The 25,235-nt window shown below is 47.3% G+C and overlaps 1 protein-coding gene across 1 annotated transcript in view; it reads right to left on the bottom strand.

Annotated features, from left to right (window-relative positions):
• HK2 (hexokinase 2) overlaps nt 1–25,235 on the bottom strand; it is a 62,671-nt gene that overhangs the window by 9,926 nt on the left and 27,510 nt on the right. Inside the window, exons 3-12 of the mRNA XM_049651789.1 lie at nt 17,776–17,924; nt 12,836–12,955; nt 12,130–12,225; nt 11,216–11,315; nt 10,745–10,928; nt 7,780–7,935; nt 6,289–6,522; nt 4,997–5,301; nt 3,510–3,658; nt 3,159–3,278 (exon numbers count right to left, since the gene is read on the bottom strand). Coding sequence (XP_049507746.1) covers nt 3,159–3,278; nt 3,510–3,658; nt 4,997–5,301; nt 6,289–6,522; nt 7,780–7,935; nt 10,745–10,928; nt 11,216–11,315; nt 12,130–12,225; nt 12,836–12,955; nt 17,776–17,924 — 1,613 coding nt within the window. The remainder of the gene's footprint in view (nt 1–3,158; nt 3,279–3,509; nt 3,659–4,996; nt 5,302–6,288; nt 6,523–7,779; nt 7,936–10,744; nt 10,929–11,215; nt 11,316–12,129; nt 12,226–12,835; nt 12,956–17,775; nt 17,925–25,235) is intronic.

Genomic DNA, 25,235 nt, shown 5'->3' with positions numbered 1-25,235 from the left:
CAAGTGTTTCTTTTGCTGGGAAAAGCAGTTTGCTCTGCCCTGTCCTATATTCACATCAGAAGGGTCAGAGTCTGTCTCTTCATTGTCAAATTCCAGGATGGTGTGAACAAGTGCCTTGCTTGGGTGACAGTTGGGTGACAGCTAGGCTTCACGTCATCCCAGTGAGGGAAGCACTCTAGGCTCTTCAGAGTCACCCATAAGCCACTCGTCTTTAATGTGGCCGTCTGCCGTGTCACAGGGCCCCCTGGGGAATACACACATGGAGATTTTACATGTGGGAGAAGTGTTTCGGTTATTGTCCCCCGGTTTCCTCTTTGCTGCTGGAACCCATCGGAAAACAGCATCAAGAACTATTGGGCCACCTCCCTGCAAGGCCAGAATCCATAAATGGACTGTGTGCTCACTACCCACCCTCTTTCATGGTTTCTCCAGGCCTTGCTCAGCCTCACCCCTGCTTGGCATTTCATGGCCCAGGAGTTTAGAGTCACAAGTCAACCTGGATGTGTCACGCTGTGTTCAGATCCCAGATTTGGAAAAATAAGACATGATCCCAGCAGTGTCTTGGCTTACATACCTACATCCAAACAACTGTGTGCCCATCTCTAGCTGTCTTGCCTACAAATTAGTTTCACATCTCTAATGAAATTTTATATTTAGCACTTTCAAGTTTACAGAATGATCAAATAACATTATTTCAGGTGGTCCTTAATAATAAGACACGCAGAGAGGCCCGTGAAGCTGGGGAGACTTGCCCAGGGCCACGAGGTGGTCAAGGCAGCTTGGGGCTTCTGGGCCTCAGCACCTGCTGATTTTCCACTCAATAAGACAATCTTACCAGAGCAGATCCCGGCTCACAGACCGATTGAACAACAGAGAGAACGCAGCCTCTGTTTGATCTGCTCTTAATTTTCACAGTGCTAGACGGAACACGTACTCCCTACAGAAACTTAGAACATAAAGAATGAAATCTAACACAATGACCTGGAATCTTACCATGCAGGTAGAAACAGTGAATATGTTGTTGGGTTACCTGATAAACTCTTAAAGATAGATACATGCTGGCATGAAAAGTAAGGCATGTCTATTTAAAAATATTTCAGCAGGAAAATCCTAGAAGCAAACACACTGGAGTCCTATGTTCTCATCTTCTGATGATGAAGGTATTTTTTGTGGGTTTCTATACTATAGAGATTATCTTTTTCTTAAAAACATTTTTGTTAGTCTTACCACCAGTTTTTTCCCACATCATTGAAATTTCTTCCAAAAACATTCGTTGCTGATACCCGGCAGTGAATGGCTCAGAACTTATTAACTATTTCCCAACTGTTGAACAATTGGGTTAGTTTCTAATGTTTTCATTATAATAAGCAATGTTTCATTAAGAAACATGTAAATATTTTTCTGCATGTTTGGTAATTCCCTTTGGTAAATTGATGTAAATGGAGTAGCCTTTGAAAACCCGGTGCATTGACACTGAGAAACATAATGTGAAAAGACAAAGGAATCAGAAAAACTGGGGAGAGGGAATTGGTATAAGCTTCCAGTGACAGGGTAAGTGAGTACTCAGGATGGAATGAACATCATGATGGCAACAGCAAGCACTGCCATAGGGTATATTAGAAAGTTAAGAGTAGATCCTAAGAGTTCTCATCACAAGGAAAACGAACCACTTTTATTCTTTTTCTTTTTTTGTATCTGTAGGAGATGACAGATGTAAACTTATTTGTGGTGATCATTTCACAACATATGTAAGTCAAATCACTGTGCTGTACACCTTAAACTTATACAGTGTGCATGTTAATATCTCAATAAAACTGGAAAGGAACAGAAAAGTGAAAAGCAACACTGTACCCTTAACACTGGACAAATGGTGACACATGTTGGGAAATACTGGATTAGGTAAGGGTTTTTATTGCACGACATCCTAAAACTTTCACTGTACTGGTGCACATGAATTTAACTCAGAGGGGAGGAGGAGGAAGCATTTACAAAACTCAGCTGAGCAACAGGAGGGTTGCTATTCCGGGGATCCTGTGGGAAATGCTGGCCTTTCTTCCCTACTGGACCAACCTCCCTACACCTGTGACATTTCCCACCTACATGCCCTCCTCCACACTGCCAGGCCTGCCTGCCTTTCTTCCCCATCAACTCATGCTTTGGACTTGGAAGATGATCCAAGTATTTTTCATGCCTTCCAGGTATGTGCTCGGGTAATATCACACTGCGCATCCTCAGGGCCTCAGAACCCCATCAGTACCACGTTCCAAACAGCAGCTCATGCCTTCCTGAGCTTGCTTACATCACAGTTTGTTTGTAAGCACCTCAAGTAGGAATCATGCCTTTTGTACCCTGGCCACTCTGTCTACCACATACTGACCAGTTGTAAACACGCATGTGAGCTTCTAGAAGACCAATGGAGACAGAGGAACAACTGCTTAGACAACAGTATTCTAACATCTAATATGCTGATAATCAATGCAGAATAAGCCCAAGCATGACCTACTCAGCTCTCCTACATTCTCAACACACCATGTCTGGGATATGTGAGAGCACCAGCTCTTTGCCCACCTGCTTCATTCCTGCGTGGCAAGTTGAAAGGGAATGAAAAGCAAAGCCAAGACTAGAGAAGCACCAGAGCATCTAAACAACAGAAGATTAATGAAAATGCCCCAAGCCCAAAACAGGCCTCAGGGACAGGTGAGCATCACTGAAAACATGGCTTTGGGTATCGGGAAACCAGAATTCAAATCTTGTCTTGGCTATTCCCAAGCCTTCTGATCTGAAGCAAAATACTTGGCATCTCTATAGATTTTGTTTTCCTTTCTGCAAAATGAGCATATGAACACCTATCTTACACAGTTGCTGTGAGCGTTAAGTAAGATAATGCACATAGGCAGCCTAGCACAGTGCCTGGCAGATAGTACTTTAAAAATGTTCGTTGCTAATATTTGGTTAGCATCATCATCATCCCTAAGATTCTTACCTACTTTACCTCTACCAGTTCCAACTGAATCATTCCCATCAACAGGCCCCTCATCATAACTGCTTACTCATGCCCTTCTTTTCCTCCTCTCAGCTCAACTTTCTGCCCCACTCCAAACTCTGGCTGGTGGAGAGTCCATAAAGCCCACAGGCAAGCCCTCTGGGAAGGCGGTTACCTCATCCAGGCTGTTCTGCTGGCAGGGGAAGGAGAAGGTGAAACCCAGAGGCAGGGACACGCCCTTCATGCCCATGTACTCAAGGAAGTCGGCGATGCACTGGACGATGTGGTCAAAGAGCTGCAGGGAGAAGACAGGCTCTGAGGGAGGGGCCCTGGCCAGGGCAGGCTGCCCCCAGCAGCTCCTCTCAGGAGAAATGCAAGCTCAGACACTAACATGAGTGAAGACAAGGCCAGGGCCCTGGCCCACCTAGCCTTCCCTGGGACCATGGCTGAGCAGAGAAAGCACTGTCCTCCAGGGTGAGAAGTGAATGTCTGCTGGGGTCCCCTCCCAGAAGCCACCTTGACTCACCTCATCCCCTGTGCCATGCATGACCTCCTGTGGGATAGAGTAGATCTTGTTGTGCATCTCCACTCCGCGCCTCTTCCCATTCCTCACACGCACCAGCAGGACCCGGAAATTGGTACCCCCAAGGTCCAAGGCCAGGAAGTCACCTTTCTCTGCAAAATAAACCCGGGAAGATGATGCACTGGGGCACAGCAGAGGGTGACAGTCTAAAGAACTTTCCCCTAATGGGGAGCTCTCCTGGCAGCCCCTCAACACCCTCAGGGATGATGGACTGTGTGCTCCACCTAACAGGAAAGAAAAGTAAGACCCCTGAGGGCCAGAGCCATGCTGTCTCCTTAGCAGTCCTCAGATGAGTTCAGGTGGGTCCCAGAGGTCACAATGAGCTCTGCAGGAAACCAGAAATTGTGATACAGTATACTCAAAAATATCTAAACTTGTCATTTGTGCTAAATCAAAGGCTACCTTATGTTAGCTTCTAGAATAGAGTAAAAAATAGCAGAGTTCAACTCTTTAAAGGAAATTGAAGGGAAATCTTTTCACATGAGAAAACCCTCCTTTGTTGGGCAATCATAAGGTGCTACGTGCCTCAAACATACTCCTCACGCAGCCCTCAGGCAGCCATGAGAAAGAGGCACTGCATTTCCCTCTGATGGAGGAGGGAGACCTGGCTGACCTAGGCTGAGTCACTCGCTCAGGCCCACAGAGCCAGAAGAGGGTAGAGCAGGGACCAAGGTCCAGTCTTGGCCCAACTGCTACGCTGGCTTACTCAACGTCAGTTCTCTCCGAATTGGGAAAAGATCTCCATTTCTTAATTTGTAAGACCTAAACCACAGGTCAGCAATCTTTTTCTACAAAGGGTTGGGCAGTAAACATTTCAGGTCTTGTGAGCCACAGTCCCTGCTGCAACCACACAACTTTGTCATGGTGGTGCAGAGCAGCCATAAATAATATGTGGACAAATGGGCATGGCTGTGTATTAGGAAAACTTTATTTAAAAAAATAGGCAGTGGGCCAGATGTAGCTCATGGGCATTAGTTTGCCAACCCCTGACCTAGGATTTATAAGAACTGGCCCTGGAACCAAAAACTCCTGGGTTTGAATCCCAGCTCTGCCATTTTCTAGCTGTGTGAACTTGGGCAGGTTTCTTAATTTTTCAGTGTCTCAGTTTTGTGCCAAGCATATTAGTTTGTTAACAAAATTAATTACTAATTGCTGTTAACCGTTAAAAATTAAGTTTATATGTGTAAAGCGCTTACAGAAGTGTCTGACACATAGTAAGCATTCAGTAAGTGTTTATCATTATTACTATTCAGTTTGTAGCAGGGGAATGCCTTGCCTGAGCTTACTGAACACTAGAATTGCCTAGTGCTAGAGCTGAAGAAACATGTTCTGGTCCAAATATCCAACGCCATGGCTAAGGGAGTCCTCCTGGGCATCAACACCATGAAACAGGCCCAGCACCGCGAGCTGGGAGGCAGCCTGCCGCATACCTGTGCCATCAGGGGTGGCACACACGTAGGTGGGCAGCATCTTGACGGGGGCAATGGCGTGGGTCTCCTTGCTCAGACCTCGCTCCATTTCTACCTTCATCCTCTTCTTAACCTCCAGCAGCTGCTCACAGTTCAGCTTCAGAGACTCCAGGGTATTCTGGCGGGCTCTGTGTTGGTCAGCCAGCCGGTAGGCCACTGCCGTCACCATGGCTGCCCCCTTGCCACTGCCATCCTCGGAACGCAGGAAACGGACGTCGCAGTCGGGCACCAGGCGCCGAACCGTCTTGTGAAGACGCTTGGCGAAACTGCAGTCACCAAGACAGGGTAAGACATGGGTGTCCGCGGTTAGGGTCAATGGTGCAAAGGGCTCACCGCCTCAGCTCAAAGGCCGGGAGGCATCTGCAGGAGCAGATGCCACCCTGATCATCCTCTCCCCACTCTCCCAAGTCAGGGTCATCACCGAGTTAATTAAAGCTCAGCTATGCAACTGTGACCGCCCTGGCTGGGTGAAGGGAAGGACTGTTGTAGGAAGTCACTTCCCACTGCACACAATCACAGTAAGTAATGTAGTAAGACCCTGTATCTCAGGCTGAACCCTTCCGAATCAGAATCTGCCTCTTAACAAGATCCTCAGGTGATTCATGTGCACTAGACTAGAAAACCAGGGAATGCTAGGCCTGAGACCTTCTGCATCAACCATTCAGTTAATGCAGGCCCGTTGACCTGGCGCTCCTATTAGATAAAAATGATTAGATAATGAGTAAGTACAATAGAGAGATGGCCAGGTCCCAACTGCAATTTGAATATCTTGGACCCAAGGGATCCAAACATGGAGGGAAAGGCAGGATGAATTCAATACCCAGATCAGCCAGAGAGGCTGAACTAGGGTGTCCCCTGGCAGAAGACACAGTACCCGCAGAGCCCACCCAGAATCATGAGAGAGTCAAAGAAACAAGTACAGAGAAACCCTAACTCCTAAACAGGAGGGTGGCAGAAAGAGCACTCCCCCTCCCCCGCCCCCCACTGCCAGCCAGGGGGGCCCTGGATAGAGCTGCAGTCATCAAGAGCCTTCAGAGATGGCTTGAACCCCTGCCAGGGACACACCTTCCTGATCCTCACATGCCCAGCTGGGAGCTAATTCTACAGAGCTCCTCAACTCCGCGTCCCTCCCCACTGTGCCAGAATGCAAACCAGAGTTGGCTGGGCAGTCACTAGGGTCTCTCTCAGGCCTGTCAGTGGTCTCCAAGTGCTCTGGGGGCCCTGTCACTATGGGTCCCAGCACGCTGACTCACTGAGGGTGCTTCTTGTAGACAGAACCATCAACCCCAATGGTGGAGCGCAGCCTCTCCTCGCCCTTGTTCTCCTTGATGCGCCGCAGCACGGCTGCCAGGGTGGCTGCACACAGGCTGGCTGAGCGTGTGGACACGATCTGGCACACCCGGTGAGTGGCCACGCAGTCCTCCTGCGTCGGGTCTATGCCCAGCCGCACTAGCACCTCACGGGCCTTCCGGATGCCGTCCTTCTCCCTAGGAAACAGAAGGACAGTGTGTGGGCATGTGTCCAACCCACTGTGGCCAGGGGGAGGGGGTATGTCAGCTGACAAGAAAACCGTTCAGCTCCAGCCAATACCATCTCCCAGTGAGGGTAGAGAAAGGGGAAAACACAACAGAGCCAACATGAGGCTCATCTCACACACACACACACACACACACACACACACACACCACACACACTGCTCAAGTGCCCCTTTTTCCCACTGAGAAAAACTAATATTTTTTATGGGTATATGATGTAAGGACAAGGCCTTGCTCTCATGGTTTCACACATCAAGGGGTGTGTGTGTGTGTGTGTGTGTGTGTGTGTGTGTGAGTGCATGCTGTGTTTGCTTATCTAGGGGTAGACGGAACAGTGTCCCGCGGTGGAGCCCACCCCATTCTCTCTGTGAAGCACTCAGCTCATTGCCTTTCACGAGGGAGCAGGCACTGCTCTAATCTATGCAAGAGACTGTGCTAGAGTCTGCTGCAGTGAGCAGCACTCTCCTCAGGGAAACTAAGTGCCTCACCAGTATACATCCTTCCATCCCCTCAGGGCTTAACAAGCAGGCACAATCCGCTCAAGAGTTTCCATCTGAAGGTATAGGAAACTGTTTCACTGCTCCCTTTAGCACCCAAATCCCCACCTCTCCATCATTTGGTCCCTGAAACGACAGGGCCAGCTCAAGCAACAAGTGGAAGTCTCTAGAACAGGAAAGTAGACCCAACTCTTTGGATACTGTTAACTGAAAAAACAAAAATCAGGCCACCCTCACTCCCACCCATGTTGCTCTGGGAAATGCAGGCCTCAGATCTACCTATTGGAACTAAATGGGTAAATTTTAGAGCCATGCAGGGCTCTAAACAGGGACCTCTCCTTCTGTTATGAAGAAGGTGTCAAGAGAGAGCCTTTTTGGAGAATCACCAACAGAGAAATAAATGTCAGAGCTTCTGAAGGGAAAGAAAGTAGATGCATATGAGTCATCAGGGGGCTCCCTGGGAGCCTCCAGCATTCAGCCCGGCCCGACCCCCACCCATGCAACACCATGAGCCACTTAGGTAGTGCACAAGAGTGGAGACTATCTGGAAAGTGAAGTCAAGCTATAGGCCCGCCATGGCCCATGTTGAGCAAGGCCCTCCTGCTGTCCAAATCTGAAGGGTCAAGGGTCAGTGCCCCTTCCTCATTCCCCAACAGCCTATCCACTCTTCTGGGGATCCAGTGAACAGAGAGAGAAGGACCAGGAAGCTTACCCTTCAATATCTGAAACGTCTTTGGTCTCAAAGTGGCCAGTGGCGAGGAGCCCTGGGCTGAGCTTCCCCCCAAAAAGCAGCTCCTCCTTGGCCATCTTCACCAGGATAAGTCTCACCAGTTCACCCATATACATCCCACTGATCATCTTCTCAAATCTGCAGGGAGATACAGACCAAACAATAAGTACATGTAAGCAGAGGCACAATGACATGTTAACTTGATGGCGCTGCTAGAAGTAAGATGTGCAGACAGGTGACAGCTCAGGGGAGGCTGCAGGATCTGGGACATCTGGGCCATCTCTATAGGCCAGGGGGGCCTTGAACTATGGAGGAAAAAGGCCTTTAGCAGCCAAACTAAACATCCAGGGGATGTGCGACATATTCTGGGACAGACTGAATTTTAGATAAAGTAAGTTACATGCAGTAAAAGTGACTTTACATTTTTTTTTTTCTCTAGCCAGGAAATACTTTTCTAAGATGAAACTTTATATAGAACCTCAATATTTATATACAAGAGGAAAAAAAGGTCAATAGATTAAATCAGGGGTGCAGGCCCAGCAACTCAACATCTCATACTGTCCTCCTTTTGCAAGATCATTTGTGGATTTCTGGAAAACAACCCACAACTCCAGGGGTGGGGTGATGGGCAGGTTGAGCCAGATTAGGAGCTTTAAATGTCAGATGGTCTGGGAATCTGGGAGTGGGACATTTTGGAAGTTTCTGAGCAGGGAGGGGACCAGATAAACGCATGTTTTAGAAAGGCAGAGGCCCGCCCCCAAGCAATCGGCTAACATTTTTTCAACACTAGGTGATGCTGTTTTCTTTAGAAGCCAGTCTTTCCAGCTCAAATTGTGTCAGAGAAACTGAAGCTTCACCATTCTTTGTGGCAAAGAAGGCCCTTCCTTGGTATCTAATGATCCGGAGCCCAGAGAGGTGGCCCCCAGGGCCAGCGGACACTAACTAAGCTGGGCTCTAGTGAGGAAACCCAGAACAAGAGTGTGGAAGGGACTCTGAAGTCACCTGGTACAACCCACAAGAGAGGGAGCCCGGCCCTCAGGAAGTGACTGGCTGAAGACCCAGGACAAGGTACTACAGCAGAACTGGATCTAAGTGCAGAGCTCACAACATTGTTTGAGCAGAGGGTTCAAGCACCAGCACAGGCACACTGCCTGGGGAGGCAGCCTGGCTCTAACACTAAGGACCTCGTGTGTCTGTCTGCCTCGACACCTTTTCCAAAATAGCTAGGAGATAGAGATATGGGAGGGGTCCAGTGGGGCTCCAAAGTGTGAGTGATTTATAAAAGCTTTCACTCCAGCTTTTTAAAAACACTTTGTTTCAGTCAACATTTAGAAAAATATTTGTTTAGGGGTGCCAGGGTGGCTCAGTCGGTTAAACACCCGACTTCAGCTCTGGTCATGATCTCACGATTTGTGGGTTTGAACCCCAGGTCGGCTCTGTGCTGACAGCTCGGACCCTGGAGCCTGCTTCGGATTCTGTGTCTCCCTCTCTCTCTGCCCCTCCCTCACTTGTGTGTGCACACGCACCCTCTCTCTCAAAAATAAATAAACTTTAAAAAAAAAGAAAAAGATTTGTTTAGAAACACATAAAGAGTGAGAAAAGTTCCTACTGGAGCCCAATAATGACCTCAGGGCTACCTTAGCTGACATTCTGGTATTTTAGCCCAACCTTTGATTTGTCTAAGTCTGAGCCAGTGGTGTGCTCCCAAGGCCGAGCTGGCAATTCTGTCTTCTGACACTTTAAAGGGCATATGGCTCCTCAGAATGGCTTGGGTGTGCCTTGTTCTTAGAGGCAGACATTGAATAAATGACTTTTGGGTCCATAAATTTTCACCGGCCATGGCAGTCACAGCCAGTGTGTGCCTATGAAAATTGCAAGTAAGTGGACTCATGCTTGGATACATGGGAGAAGCTTATGAGTTAAATAAACCACGCTTTGAAGAAGTAAGGACTCTCCCTGTAAAGAAAAAGGGTCCCCATTGCCGAGCTGGCTTATAGAATTGGGCTTTCCTCCCCACGCAGAGATCTATGCCAGCGGCTTTCCTGCAATAGTCATAGCAACATAGCATAGACCAGAGGGGGCCTGAATTGCTCAAAACATTTTGTAATTGCCTTCGGAGTTTACAGCAATCCCTGTTTCAAGATTGCTAATAGGGGACATTGGGCCAATGTTGGTGTAATAATGAGAGTGAAATATTTCGTAACAGTCAAAAGAAACTAAAAATCAAGTCTAGCCAGGCTGGAGAGTATAACACTCAGGGTGCAAAATGTTGGAGGCCCTCCTGGTCCTGTCCACCCAAGAATGCCTGCTGGGCCACAGGTCTAGGAAGCGGCCAAGGAGTCTCCTTAGCTGGCTTTTCCACAGGCCTTGGGTTTGCCTAGAGCTGGGACCGGAGACCCTAGGTCTCCGTGGGCCCCAGCTCAGCCCGCAGGCAACTCTATCATATGTCTGAGTTCAGAGCCTCAGCCAGTATTGAGGAGACGACCGTCTGGCCTCTTACTCTGGGCAATGGCAGAGGTGGAAGCTACGACAACAGCATTCAGAGACCCTCCCCCTGGCCACCTCAACATGACTTTTCTTCTGTGACTCACAGACTGTTTCTATGGACAACTTACAAATTTAAGGTGGCAGAAAGAAGAGCAGGGCCAACACTTAGAAAAGGACCTTCTAAAATGAAAGCTCTAAAGGATGTAGACAAATTATTACCTACACTCTGGTTTGTCTGCTTGTTTTATCTGTTTTAGAGCCCTCTCAGCAATTTATAGTCACAATGCTTGTGATGAGCACACCATTCCCATAACCAGTGGCTGCCCCGGCAACCTTTTGGGGATATAAGACTAAAGCAAAAGTGAGAACCACCCCCACCCCAGCCCTGGCCGGCTCCCACCTCAGCTCCTGGGCCCACACACCCCCCACAAGCCCGCCACACACAAGGGGTGCTGCTCACAGTTGTTTCCCAGGGTTCAGGGAGCCCATGTCGATCTCCTGATCAAACTCAGTGCGGAAGTCATCAAGTGTGCCGTCGTCCCCAAAGGCCCCCCACTCCATGTTGATACACATCCGCCCCTCGTCGCCCTCCACCATGTCAATGTGGCGCATCTCTTCCATGTAGCAGGCGTTGCTGCCCGTGCCTGGCCAAAACAAGGGACTGCTCAGCACCCACCTACACCAGCCTCTCTCCAGCCCCCAGCTCCCTCTTACTCCCCCATCTTGAGACCACCTAGGGTGGTTGGGATTCCCCAGTGCAGGCTCCTGGAGTATCCCAATATGGTCCAGTCCACAACCACCTCCAACCCACAAATCCTGGCTCAGCCCTCCAAAGTGACTGTACCATTCTCTTCTAATATGAATTACAAAGAGTCATGCAGGCCATGGAGCCCTCCTCCCTTTCCAGCCCCCACACCCATTGTTCACTCACCCACAATGAGACCAATCTCACAATTCTGGTCATCATAACCACAGGTCATCATGGTCCCAACTGTGTCATTCACCACGGCCACAATATCAATATCAAAGTCCTACAGGGATAAAAGCGGAGCTCTGACCTTCACCATCACAGAAAGGTTACAATTGTGAAGATGGAGATAAAGAGCAGCAAGGCACAGAGCTCAAGTGCATTAGGGCTGCCTCCTCACTGACCCTACTTGAAGCCAAAGAAGGTTGGAGCTGGGAATTGGGCTCAGATGCAGTCTGACAGCAGCAACTTACTCCCCACCCTGCATGTCCTCACCATGGAAGCCACCGCCCTGCAGTCTAGTTTACAGACACCACTGCACTCACAAGAGCCCACTTTGTCATTGTTGTCCCCTTCCCCTTCTCTTTCTTCTTTTCTCTCTCTCCCTCCCTCCCTCCCTCCTAACTTCTGTGACCAGGCCTTTATCTTGTTCTCTCTCTGCCCCATTCCATCCTAATGCCAACATCATCCCAACCTTCTTACTTGAAAATGATATTCAAGTCTTCTTCAGGTTAAAGACTGAAGGGTTTTTCCTGTACTGAGGCTAAGATTATTTATCCATCGTGATAATCTGAAGACCCAGAAGCATCTGATTATATGTAAGATTATCAGTGTGGCAATCATTTTGCAGTATATGGATGCCAAATCATTATGAGGCATGTCTTAAATTTAGCTGTATGTAAACTATATCTCAATAAAACTGGAAAAAAATTAAATCTTATTAGGTAAACCTAGCAGAGAAGGAAGAGAAAACCTCTCCTTAAGAACCACAAAAAGGTTCTCATGCTGATTTGGGAACAGACTAGGAAAGATTTCAGAGTGGACCCATAAGAATGTAAAGAGCCTCCAGACACCAAGCTCCTGCCTCCCCAACTCACCCCTCTCCTCTGGATGGCCTTCCGGATCAGAGTAACCACGTCTTTGCCTTCCACGCCACTGGACTTGAACCCCTTGGTCCAGGAGACCAGGAAACTCTGGAAAAGGACCAAGGAATGAACACTGACCACTCTACTCAAACAGCCATTAGTGAGTGGAGACCTCTGCCATGGAGCTAAGCTAAACTACAACCGTGCTTAAATATTTGTACTGCTTCCTGACTAGCCTAGGAAAAAGAAACTGGGGCCTCATCAAAGACCCAGAAAGAAGATTAAATGAATGATTCCTTCATGACCTACTGCCCCCAAGAACTGAAAAGAACAGGCTATAGAAATGCCAAAATAAGATACTCTCATCATTAATTCCCCAGGCATCTTTCTTCCAAGGATCTTTATTATGATACTCTCGATCAAAGGAGTTCCTAATTTCTCATTCCTGTTTCCCTACAAGGGATAAAGATAATGTATTTCATATTGTTCTTTGAGGGAAGAGTGATAAAGACCCTCCCCCTCCCGCACTTCTGATACTTCACCATCCCCCCCAGACCTACATACACTCACCCAGAAGGACAGAACTCTTAATACTCAAACCTCATCCAAACAACCATCAGAGCCGCCTCTAAAACCACAGCAGCAACTGGCTCAAAGTTCATCCCAGACCTCCCAGCCCAATGAATGAAGCAACAAGGGTCTAAAGAACTCATCTTACCTCATCTAGCTTCGTTTGGACACAGGGGAATGAGAAAGTAAAACCCAAGGGGAGCTTCTTGTCTTTGATTTGTAGCTTATCCATGAAGTTAGCCAGGCATTCAGCAATGTGGTCAAACAGCTAAGGGCACACAACACAAGAAGATGAGAAGGGAGGGAGAATAACATGGAGATTAAAAGCATACATACACATTGGGCTCGGCAAGGAACTAGCTGAGTGTGTTCAAGATACGTATCCCTTCTGAAGTCTTAATTTGCTCACCTATAGAATGAGGGTGACAACTGTACCTGCCCTCAGAGTTACCACAGGGATTAAATGAGTCACACATATAAGGACTTCACAGCAGTTAGTGCTGATTAAATACTGTCTTCCACTCAAACTATTTATCCAAACCACTGTCAAAATAACCCTGTGAGGCAGGGGAAATCATAGCTAAAGCTAGTCAGAAAGTCATCACATACCCTGGGAACAGAACATCCTTTGGTGGCTCTGCCAGAACACTCCTTGTCATGGGTGCACAGCTGACTGTCTCAGAAAGGACAGCCCATCCCACTGCCAAGAAGTATTCTAGCATCCCTGTCTCTTGTGACTGGGGAGGGAATGGGACATTCTCTGGTTGGCATTCATAGAATGAACTTAACAAAATAATAATAATAATAATAATAATAATAATAACAACAATAACCCATATTTTTCTTCCATTCTAGAAAAGTAATTTCCTAGGAACATTTCAAAGAAGCATCTTTGTTTTTTAACTTCAAAATGAAAAACCCAGTAAGTCCACGAAGAGCACTGAAGAATGTATAGGGTTTTATGGATGGACAGCCTCACAACTGTGACCATGCCAAGCAGGACCCACAGCTTCTAAGAAAAAGCTGTATTTACAATTATCCAGGCTTTCGCTCAGTCCCAAGGCCCATAGCCCCATAGCTTCCTTCTTGCCCACTCAGCATCCTCAAAGAGAGGCAGTGACTCCCTCCAGATGCTTAGAGGCTGAGGCCAGGGGCACTCTGGTACAAAAAGTAAGCAGAGGCCAAAGAGACTAAATAGGTGCCACGGGCCAGGTTGACCAGATGGCAAAATCTAAAAGCCAAGGGGGATGGATGAAAATATACCTTTTCCTTTCTAGACAGAAGCAAGGAAGATCCCACTAAACCAGAGGTTCCCAAAATGTGGTCCTAGACCAGCAACAACACCACCATCATACTATAAATGTAAATTCTGAAGCCCAAACCTAAACCTACTGAATCAAAAACTGCAGGGGTGAGGCCCTCCAGGTAATCCTGAAGCAGGTTTGAGAACCACTGCCCTAAACCCCAAAAAGTATTTGCATTTACAAAGGAATTAAGAGGTTGCAGGTGGCAGGGTAGGCTGAGAGGCCCACTGGCTCCCCAGATGTCTGGGGTATGCTCAGTGGGAGTGATCCAGGAAGACAAGGCCAACCCCATCTAGAAGGTGGCCAGCTCTAACAATGTCCTGCATTGATCCTGCCCCTCTGTCTAATCACATGCAAAATTAACCTCAGCTGATGCTGAAACTCTCAATCTCCAAACCGAAACATTCTCAAGAGCAAAAAGATTGGGCAATGACAAAGCTCTCTCATGAAGAGGATCACCAATGCACAAGTGCTAATTACCTTGAGCAGAAGCCAAGTATTTTAATATGACATAGGGTTTTTAGATAGATACTCAACAAGTTCTGATTTTCTGTTGGGAAATTGATCAGAGACAAAATTTACAAATCACCAACTCCCAGCACCTTCTTCCTGGTACTCTAGTCATCAGAAATGAAGGGAGGGGGAGCTTTAGAAGGGGGGAAAAGCAAAATGGTTTCCCTCATCCAGCCCCGATCCACTGCTCCCTTTCCAACTGTGTTGCCAACAAGGAAAGGCAGTGAAGAGGCACTAAATTATATGCTGCCTGATACAGTAGCCACTAGCCACCTGTTATCTTAATCACTTAAAATGTTAAAAAATTTAATAGTTACTTCTTGAGTCACAACACTAGCCATATTTCAAGTGCTCAATGCCACTGGTAACTAGCTAGTGGCTGCGATATTGCACAGGGCAGATACAGAACAGTTGTACCATTGCAAAAAGTTCTACTAGACAGTACTTGGTTAAGCAAGAAAGAGCAGACCATCGGCTTCCTTAATTGGAAGACTATCTCCTTTTCTATTAGCTGATGATCTAAGGATAAGATACTGGGAGAAAGAGCTAATACCTTCCTGCCATAAAAAGTCTCAAAGGGCATCATTTCATAAGGTTAGAATGGTTTCCTTTTCCTTATTGGTCTGAGAATCTGTTCACTCCCCTTCCCATAAGATACACTTTAAAAATCTAAAGTGACCACTATTACAATTTGCAATTCACTGCTCTCAAGTGCAAGTTCATGTGCCTGAAGACAGATTTTATCCAGGAACCCGCCCTGTCCAGGTTCACAGATCCTCAGAAACGTTTGCAAGTTTAGGATTTGGTGATTTGGTCTTGATTTTAATGAAACTTTATGTTTAAAATCCATTTGCTCTCCTCCCAATTAAAAGACTGATACCTACCATCCAAAAAAAAAAAAGGAAAAGGAAAATATAGGGAGGAAAAAAAGCACCAGCAATTCCACCACTAAAATATCCACTATAAATTTCATTCCAATCTTCTTACCAACTGGTTTTTGCTTTAGGCATATAGTATTCTTTCCCTTCCTTAGGGTGAAATAAACACCTATATTTTCTTCTAATTTTCTTAGGTTTCATTTTTATTTAGCACTTTTCCATTTATTCAAAACTTTTAAAATATCACAATAGCTTTATGTTTCTGCCCGGTGGATCTCAGATTTTTTATTTTTTTTCAAAAAAAATTTTTTTTTTCAAATTTTTTTTTTTCAAAATTTTTCAAATGTTTAATAGACATTGTCTGTATGTCCTGGAGCTATGTGAGAGCTCAAATCTCAGTCTCAAGGACTTTGCCTCCCTAGTCCAACCCCAGCATTAAAACAAGGAAAGCAGATTTACCCTCAGAGCTGTACCCAGGGACAAATAAAGAGTCTAAAAGTATCTCCCCCACATGATCTACTTGTGGTCTGAAATTTCCTTCTGAGGAGGTGGCCCAGTGTGGTGAGAACCATACACTAGGCCCCACCTCTTCTAAACTCTAAGGCCTAAGAAAAGGTGACCACACTGGAAGGGCATCTTATTGGATTTCATTTCCTCCATTCACTCTTTTATTGCGTACACGCTGGGTAGAAAATACAACAGGAATAACCACCGCTCAAGCTGAGAGTGATCCCTATAGCAGTGCTATCATCCAAGAATGTCTTCAGTGATTGGACTGAGAGAAGCTGAAGAAGGAGCAGGAAGAACACCCCAAGGAAGGTTCTTGCAGAGCAGCTGAAAGGGGAGATCAGGTTCCCTGGACACCCAAGAGCAGAGAATAATGCTGGACCCGCGGCTGATACCCACCACCTGGCCAGATACTTCTGGTGTGGTGGCAGTGAGAGTCCCCTCTGTAGAAGGGATCCCCTGGGGGAACTCTTGGGAGGGACAGCCCCCAAAGGGCCTGCCCCACAAGATTTCTTGTCTGTAGGATCACCAGCCCCTCCAGGGGGCACCTCCTACTCTGGAAGCAGGGCAGGTAGTCGGGATCTAGGACCACCATGTTGCCTAATTCCAGGAAGCACCACTCACATGGACCACATCGTGTGGCCTACCAAGTGGACGGAGCCCCCTAGAGTTGTGCAGATGCAGGTTCTAATGTCATCAATAGGGCTTTATGTTGTGCCTCTGGCCCCAACCACCCCTATGATCTAAAGCCAAGTCATTCACTCAATCTTTTAAAACGCAATTCCACATCTATAAAGCAGATAACATGAACACTCGGCCTCACAGGGCCAGCATGAGGACAAAAGGAGAAAATGCATACAAAAAGCTTTTGCTCAGCCTGACACACAATGGGTCATCATGTGTCAGCTCCTCCTCCTCCTGACAGTCACTCATCCACTTCAACCCACTTATGACCTTCTGTGAGGGGTGGGTGTGTGACCTGGTGGTCCAGCTGTGCTGTAAGCCCCGGAGGGGAGAGGCCAGGACTTTAATTCCCAGCAAGGATCACTGCCCAATGCATAGTAGAAGCTCAATATATGTTTGGAGACTATCACAGTGGCAATTCCATCCTTGCTCCTTTTTTTCTGGCTGTTACTGAGAGGATTCTTTCTTGGATTTCACATTTCTTCTGCATTCACTCCTTTGATTGTTTAGATGCTCTAGAAGCCACAAAGATATGGGGATGACCAAGCAGGATTTGGGGCAATATGGAAGCACACGGTGTCCACTGCAGTGCCAGGTGGGACAGACACCCTAAAGCTAGATTTTGATGCTTTCTCAATAGGCTTCCATCCCTGTGTGCAAAACCTCTTCTGTTTTAGACAGTCAAGAAGAGAAAGAGCAAATAACCACAAAGGTAAAGGGCCAACTTCCATTTTCATGTGATGCTATGGTAGCAAGTATACACCAAAGAGGGCTGCAGAATGACCACAGTGGCAGGTGGCGGTGTCAAACCACAACTGTGTCTTCTGACTTGCTATTCAGCAGCACCACTGCCAATCACAGGCGTCCGGCAGCGTGGGCCCAGCGTCCTGACAGCAGACTTTCATCGGTAACCAGCCCACGCAAGCAGACCTCAAAAGACATGGCAAATCAAAACACCACCTGCTATAGTACATCTGGACCCCGGGGCCTCATTCACATGTTCCCTGCTCTCTGGCCCGCATGCACCTCTCCTGATGGAGGCGCCCCACTCAACCTCCAGGCATAGAAAGGGATCACCAGGCAGACATACGCCAGGAAACCTGAACCTTAGTCAGGGTCTCCTTCCCCCAGACAGAGGAAGAATAGGGTCTGCTCCCGTGGGGCCCAGAGTCCCAGTGGCTGCTCTGAGAGAAGGGTCATACCTGGGTGCCGCTGCCTCGCATGAGGTCCTCAGGGATGGCATAGATCTGGTTCTCCATCTCGACCTTCTGGAGCCCATTGTCTGTTACTCTTACACGAAGCACACGGAAGTTGGTCCCCCCAAGGTCCAGAGCCAGAAACTCTCCATGTTCTATAGAGAGAGGAACGGCCACTATTAGTTTAGGAAAGACAAGATCTTCACAGAGACCAAGACTCAAAACCCATGAGTCCCTCCATAAACACTGGTCATCTCCCAGTGATGGAGTGGCCAAGGGGTCTTACTTTTTTCCATAAACAATTATGATGATCTGATTCTTTTTCTTAATGCACCTTTATATTACTTTTAGAATTCACACAATGAGGGGTGCCTGGGTGGATCAGTCGGTTAGGTGTCTGACTTCGGCTCAAGTTGGGATCTCGAGGTTCGAGAGTTAGAGTTCAAGCCCCGCATCAGGCTCCATGTTGACAGCTCAGAGCCTGGACCCTGCTTGGATTCTGTGTCTCCCTTTCTCTCTGAGCCTCCTCCACTTGCGCTCTGTCTCTCTCTCTCTCTCTCAAAAATAAAATAAACATTAAAAAATAAAAAATAAAAATTCACACAATGACACAGCCTCACATCCAATGATAGGGTACCCACTCCCTCACAAGAGCTAACTATTTCCCAGGGACTTTCAGCCAAGTCCCCATCAAGCTCAAGGGGCCCATCAAGCTCTGTACCAGGAGTCCACGCCTCAGTTTTGCTCTTCGTGCCCCAGGACACCCAGAACACTGCTATAGGCCTATGGGCCCCTGGGTCTTCAGCCAAATTGTGGTCCCCATACAAAATTTACTTTTTAATGTTTGAATACAATGATAGCAATATCCTATGGCAGGATAAGAGGGTCATGTGATGACGCGAATGAGATCCAATGGCTATAAATTAAGAGGCCTAGCAAACCAGCCAATCAGGTGCCCCCCAAAAAGATCCCAGGCTTATTAGAATGTGAGAGAATGCTGACCCAAGGATATGTAAGACAAGAGTCAGGCCACTCAGCTGATCCACGCAGGCAGGCTACAGAGCGGGGATAAAGGGGGGACAGGGAGACTCCACAAACACAAGTGGGTCAAGATCTTCAGGTGTCACCAGGAAGGCACAGTCCCTCCTCCCCAGGAAACGAGCAGTGTCGACAGGAAACATCCAGATTCCAGACAATAATACAGCTGGTTGCAGGGACACGCTCCATTGTATGGCACAGAACAAAAGTGCTGAAGAGGCGCGGAGGCCAGAGCCAGGGCTGGGGGCTGGCGGGGCAGGCAAGGGCTGGGGGAGGTGGGCTCACTCCCTCAGCAGCCTCCCCCACAAGCAGTGGCTCCACCAGTCTTCCACTGCTCTGCCCCACACCTTCTCGAAGGAAACAGAATTATTTCCTGGGGAATTCACTTATTGGCATGTTTGTCAACACTCAGCCCATTTCCAGGTGGGTGACAGCCACTTAAGTACAGCAGAATGGATTGGGAGGGGCAGGGAAAAGCTCTGACTGAATGAGCCAACATGGATCCATTCTGTGCCCAGGCCCTCTCAGCAGCAATAACTGGCCCTGAGAAAAGCTACTTCTGCCCGGCTCCCTGAGGGCACAACCCACAGCCTAAGAGCACACAACTGTGGTCTGGGAGTAGCAACATACAGAGCCTGGCTCTGGAGCCCACGTTACCTGTGTTAGAACTCTGGCCATGTTGGCCATGGCAAGTCCCTGAGCTTCAACTGCCTCATCTCTGAAATGGGAACATCATAGTTCAGGTGGTTGTTATGAGGGGAAAAACTAGACACTGTGCCTTAAACACCCAGCACAGTGCCGAGAACTTAGGACACACTCCATAAGTACTAGAAACTTTCCATCCAGGCCTCCACACACTGCCCAACCCCCACACCGGCGTCCCCCAGGCCCACTGTTAGGGCTGCCTCTCAGACTGAAAAGCAAAATCACCCTCACCAGCGGGGACAAGAAGGAACCTGTCCAAGAAAAGCCATTGGAACCTGCCCCAGTGACTTCAGCATTCCTCCTCTGGGGCGCTACTTTTCAGTCCCCTCTCTGGCATCTGGAGAGCCTCCCAACCCCACCAGCTACAGCTGTTAAATAGCTGGGGCAACATCAACCCCACCTGGGATGACTCTGCTCCTCTCGTGGCCATGGGCGACTTTTCCAGGCACTCCAGTTCTGAGCCTCCCCTGGTAGTGGGAACCCAGCCAGACTGCAGGAAAAGCTATGTGGTGGTTGTCATGGGGGATGAAAAGGAAAATCAAAGATGAACTGCCTGCATCAGCACTCTGTAGCCTAGGATGCATGCAATGCGCTGAATCGGCGACCACGGGGGTCATGATTCAAGGCCAGCCCAGCCTCCGTTCCCAGGAAGGAATGTCATCCCTTGCTTTCTTTTCAGACTCTGCCGGAACAGACATTCCTCTGCATCCCTCCTCCCCGGCACCCCTTCTGCAAACACATGGGATCACAATTACCACAGCCAAGGACTGTACTCCTTCCAGGGTCTAATGTCTCTGAGGCAGACCCAGCACCAGGACTCCTGGAGCTAAATCCTAAGGTGACCTCGTGGGACAGTGGATAGACCCTTCCTAGTGCTCACCCCACACCATGCATGAGAGGCCCCCACAGAGCAGTGGTGAAGGGCTGGGCCTTCAGAGATGGGCAGACAGGCTTTGTTTTGAATTCCAGCTCAGCTTCCTCACTACCTATGTGGCCTCTGAGCATGTCACCTCACCTACAGAACATGGCCCCTAATGCTGACTTCTCCCAGGGGTCGTGAGGCGGACATGAAATAGTAAAACCTACTATTTATTTTCATCAATAAAACTACTGTTCTATTCTTTCGTTGATTATGTAGTTCTTCTCAGGCCCTCCAATCCCTACCTACACCTACTCAAGTGGCTCAAGTCCCACCTCCACCGTGAACCTTCTAGGACATTCCAGAAGCCGAGAGCAGACAGAGGAGTGTATGATGGAGCATGAAGGAGCATCACATCTATGGGCCTGGGACCGTCAGACTAGACAGGGTGGGGGTGGGAGCAAGGCTCTAGGGCCAGAAAACATGCCCACAGTAGGTTTCTTAAAGTGCACAGCCATGTGACAGAGGACCCAATAAGGTCCAGAGAAATCATTCTGCTGAATTATAGCTGGTAACATATTTGAGGCAACATATTAAGAAAACATCTCCTATTGCATTTACTCGTTGATGGTTCATTTGTTAAACAAAATGTCTGAATACCAACCGGTTTATACATGAGACCATCAGGTCAGAGGTAAGGTTTCTATCATTGTTGAGCATGCTGTTATGTCTAGAAAGCAATTTAACTTTCCAAAAATAATAAAATATGAACATCTGATTTTTTTTCTAAAAAAGCTCAAACAGTACAAAAGTGGGAAAAACAAAAAGCAAATCTCTTTTCTTCTCCAAATAATCACTATTAATGTTTCTTGGGTGTCCTTAGGTACATTTATTTTATAAAGACAGTGGAGGCTGTTAACAGACACATTCAAAGAAAGGGGTTGGAATTGCTGGTTCTAAGGATGTTGTGTTTTTAATTTGGAAGACATTGCCTACAAGTTCATGCCTAAAAGTTCTCAACAATTTCCACACAAACCAACAGCTAAGTTTTGTTCTCACCAGGGTCTCATGTTATGTGGCAATTAATCTTTGCCAACTTCTTTGGTCTAAGTGGTATCTCCTTTTTTAAACTTGGTTTCCTTCTTTTGTGTAAGGTTACACTTTTTGAATTGTTAACTGGCCTTTGGAATTCCTTGTTCTGTGAACTTTCTAGTCACATCTTTTGCCTTTTTTTAAAATACATTCATTATTTTCTTAATAGCCTAAAAGAGCTCTTTGTATATTAAAGAAAATAGTTTTTTGGTTGTATATTTATAATTATTTTTTCCAGTTGGATATCTGTCTTTTCATTTTATTTGTGGCATTTTTGGCATGCAGAAACTTTTTAATTTTTATGTTGTCAAAGTATTTGTGGTTTCTGGGTTTTAGGTTTTGTCCATAGAAATTCTGAAGATTACAGTAGTGGCCCATCCTTTCTAACACCCCCCAACTCCTCCTAAATGTGGCCACCACCGCTGCTAAAATAAAGGAAGTGAAGTTCCACTTGAGGTTTATTTGAAAGATCAAATTAATCTTCTGTATTTCTTTGTTGTTGTTGTTGTTGTTGTTGTTGTTGTTGTTGAAGCTCCCCCACCCCATCCGTCACTCACAGTAGGCACATTGCTAGGGGCACCCAGCTGCTCACCACATGGCCACCATTTTCCCTTGGCCACCATTTTCGTGTAAATTGGCCCAGGTGGGAGACCCCCCTTCATAAAATTCAGCTGTGGAGAATGTGGGCATTGATCCCGCTACTTCTCACATGCTAAGCAAGCACTCTACCATTTGAGCTAATTTCTCAGCTCCTGCTCTATTTTTTTTAAGGTGATTTTATAGCAAAATGAAGACAGAACCCCGTCTTCATCTCTCTCGTCCCTGGGACAGAGTTCAGACTTCATCATTGGCATCTGGATGACTGTGGTAATGAAACAATGGAAAGGCAGAGGCAGGTATAAGGGAGATTGAGTTGACTGAGAGCCCAACATGTAGGTGTTTTTAATGGAAGATAAACTAACATTTGTTAAGTGATGGTCACTTTGTTTATAAGCATTAGCTCATTAATTACCTCAGCAACCCTATGGGGCATTAAAATCCCAGTTTTCCTGATGAAAAAACCAAGACTCAGGTCAAGTAACTGAAACCAAGATTCATATAATTCAGGTCTGGTTCTCTAGCAAAGTTTCTATTGCGATGAGCAAGGAGGTTCCTTCATGGGAAAGTTGTCAATCCTCAAATAAGGAATTCTTCTTTAATAATGCCAAAAGTATATAATGCCAGAGGTCACCAGCAACCTCCAAGCTGGCCTGGGTGTCAGAGGAAGTTATACTGTAGTTCATAAATTGAGTCATTTGATTAAGGTCACGCAGGGATAAATGACTGCTGGGTCCATCTGACCTCAGAGCCCGTGCCTATCCCACTGCACCATACCCATGTCTCTCGTTCCTGGAAGCCGAGGAGGACCTGGCACAGAATCCAGGATGAGGCAAATAAGCCTCAGAAAGCCTGAAAAAGAAAGCAAAGACACCCTAATCTTTTATCAGTGACTGCAGTCCATCTCCACCCCCCACCCCCAGGCCTACTGGATGGCCAAGTGCTCTCAGACTTGAATGGGAGCTGGCAGACACATCCTCTGGCCAGAGGTGAAGCGTCCTTCTCCCCCAGGAGCCCAGAACCTTCCAAAGCTTGTTGATGCAGGCTTTTTTGTAGCCACAAATTGCTGCCATCTCAGACAATCACATAGAAACTCTGTTCCCACCAGGCCCTCTCTGCTGAAGGTCCTTCTAATTAAAAGCATTCCCCTCCAAAACCAGACAAGAGAAGAGATACCAACCCTCTTCTGAAAGAAAACAAGGACTCAAAGAAGCGCTGCTGGCACACAGTGAAGAGGAACTGGCGACAGGGGCATTAAGTCACACCACCCTCCAATCCCCGTCAAATTGCCCAACAGTTAAGATCCGAGGTGTTCTGTCTGGCAGAGTGTGTTTGCTGACTCATTTCCCATCCTGGACTACCATTCTACCCACTTGCAGTGAGGCTCTTATCAAATACATAAGGTCAGCAAGATAAAAGGGAATTTTATCTTGGATAAAATCTTGGAATTCCAATTTCTCCTGGGAACTCACCTGTCTCAGGGAAAGGCTAAGGAAAACTAAAATGGCATTACATTGGCCACCTGAACGTGACAGTCCCCATCAGGTTGGTGGATCAGACACCAGAATGCGTCGAAGCAGGCCATAACTCCCTCATTGTTAACAACACACAAATACGTGGCCTGTACCTGGCAATGTCCACACAATTTTTGAAGAACAAAAGGCAAGGGCCAACTGAATTTTCCAACAGGATCTATTTTCAATCATTAAGTACTTGCCACTAATTAAAATAGCTCCACCACCTGTTCCTCCCAGCAGCACTTGCAGCACTGCGCCCACCAGTGCTCTAACAGTGACTTGCAAACAGCTTTGGTTTGGTTTTGTCTTTTGAAGCAACAGTGACCTTCGTCAAAGGCAACCACATTCGTTTAGAAGGGGCAGTGCCCTGCAGGGTTACGGTTGGAGCCAGAGCCCAGTCCCCTCACCCCAGAGCTTTTTCAGAACCACAAGCTCCAGAAGCCTCTTTCTGAACAAGCGGCTTTTACACAGCATTCCCAGAGTTCTGGGATCCTTGAAGGTGGTGAAGTCTGGCCTCGGTGGGTCAAGGAAGGCCAATCAAGGTACAACCTCACCCCCCACCTCTTCACTTCCAATTATATCTCTTTCCTCTACTTTCACTGTCTTAGATATGGGGTTCTACAAAAGATTTCATTTTGTTTAAGGTTGGGAACGGGGTCCACTACTAAAACCAACATTTTAAAAATCACTATGTTGAGAGTCAAACACTGAAAATCTATTCTAGGCCCTGCCAACAAAGTGCCTCCCAGTCTGCAATTAGCTATTTCAACACTGGGCACTGAACACAACACTCACCGCTTCTCGGCTACCTGGTGCTGTGTGCAACCCAGCACCTGACCGGACGGGGAGAAAGGAAGTAGTTAGATGCACTGTGGCTAGTACATGGTAGGAGCACCAATAAGAAGGAATGATTGGTTACTTGGACAAGGATGGCTTCTTGGGAAGCAACACAAGACAGCCAGGTCTGAGAGGATGGGATGAAGTTGCCAGACATGGAAAGGGGGACATACATAAGGGTGCGGAAGTTGATGGTGTGTTCAGGGAATGGCACATCAGGAGTGGTTGCAACGTAGGGATCCTACAGTGTGGCTACATACATGTAGCAAATGCCAATGCCAAGAACGCCGGATTTTAAGCACAGGGTTAGCTTTGTTTTCAAAAGGTCTTCAGTAGCACTGTGGACGACGGGTCTAGAACCAGAGCTGGTGAGGAGGATGCCACAAGACTCTTGGGCCAAGCAATGATGAAGCCCTGGTTTCCAGGACTATGTACAGTAGTCAACCACCTCTGTTTGCTCAAGATTGACATGGGACTTTCAGTGCTAAAACTGGGAGCGTGCCAAGCACACCAGGATGGCTGGTCACCCCAGGGCCATGTTATATCCAACCATAAGGTCATCCCCTCTTGTCATCTAATGCCAGACACATGCAGCCTTGAACCATGAGGTAGATCAAAGACACATATCCACACTTTCACATCCAGTCCCTGAAATGGCCCTTTCATAATTCAATGCCCCAAAAGGGAGTAGCTCCTGCCTGCCCTGCCATAGCAAGAACACCTCCAGGGGCCCCAGATGACTGCACTGAACATTCAATCTTCTTCCATGGAGTAGCCCTGGGTTGGAGATCCTGTTTATTCTTTAGTTTTCAAGGGCCTGC

This window comes from Panthera uncia (genome assembly GCF_023721935.1).
Source record: "Panthera uncia isolate 11264 chromosome A3 unlocalized genomic scaffold, Puncia_PCG_1.0 HiC_scaffold_11, whole genome shotgun sequence".
Lineage (NCBI taxonomy): Eukaryota > Metazoa > Chordata > Mammalia > Carnivora > Felidae > Panthera > Panthera uncia.
This window is presented reverse-complemented; position numbering and strand designations above follow the sequence as displayed.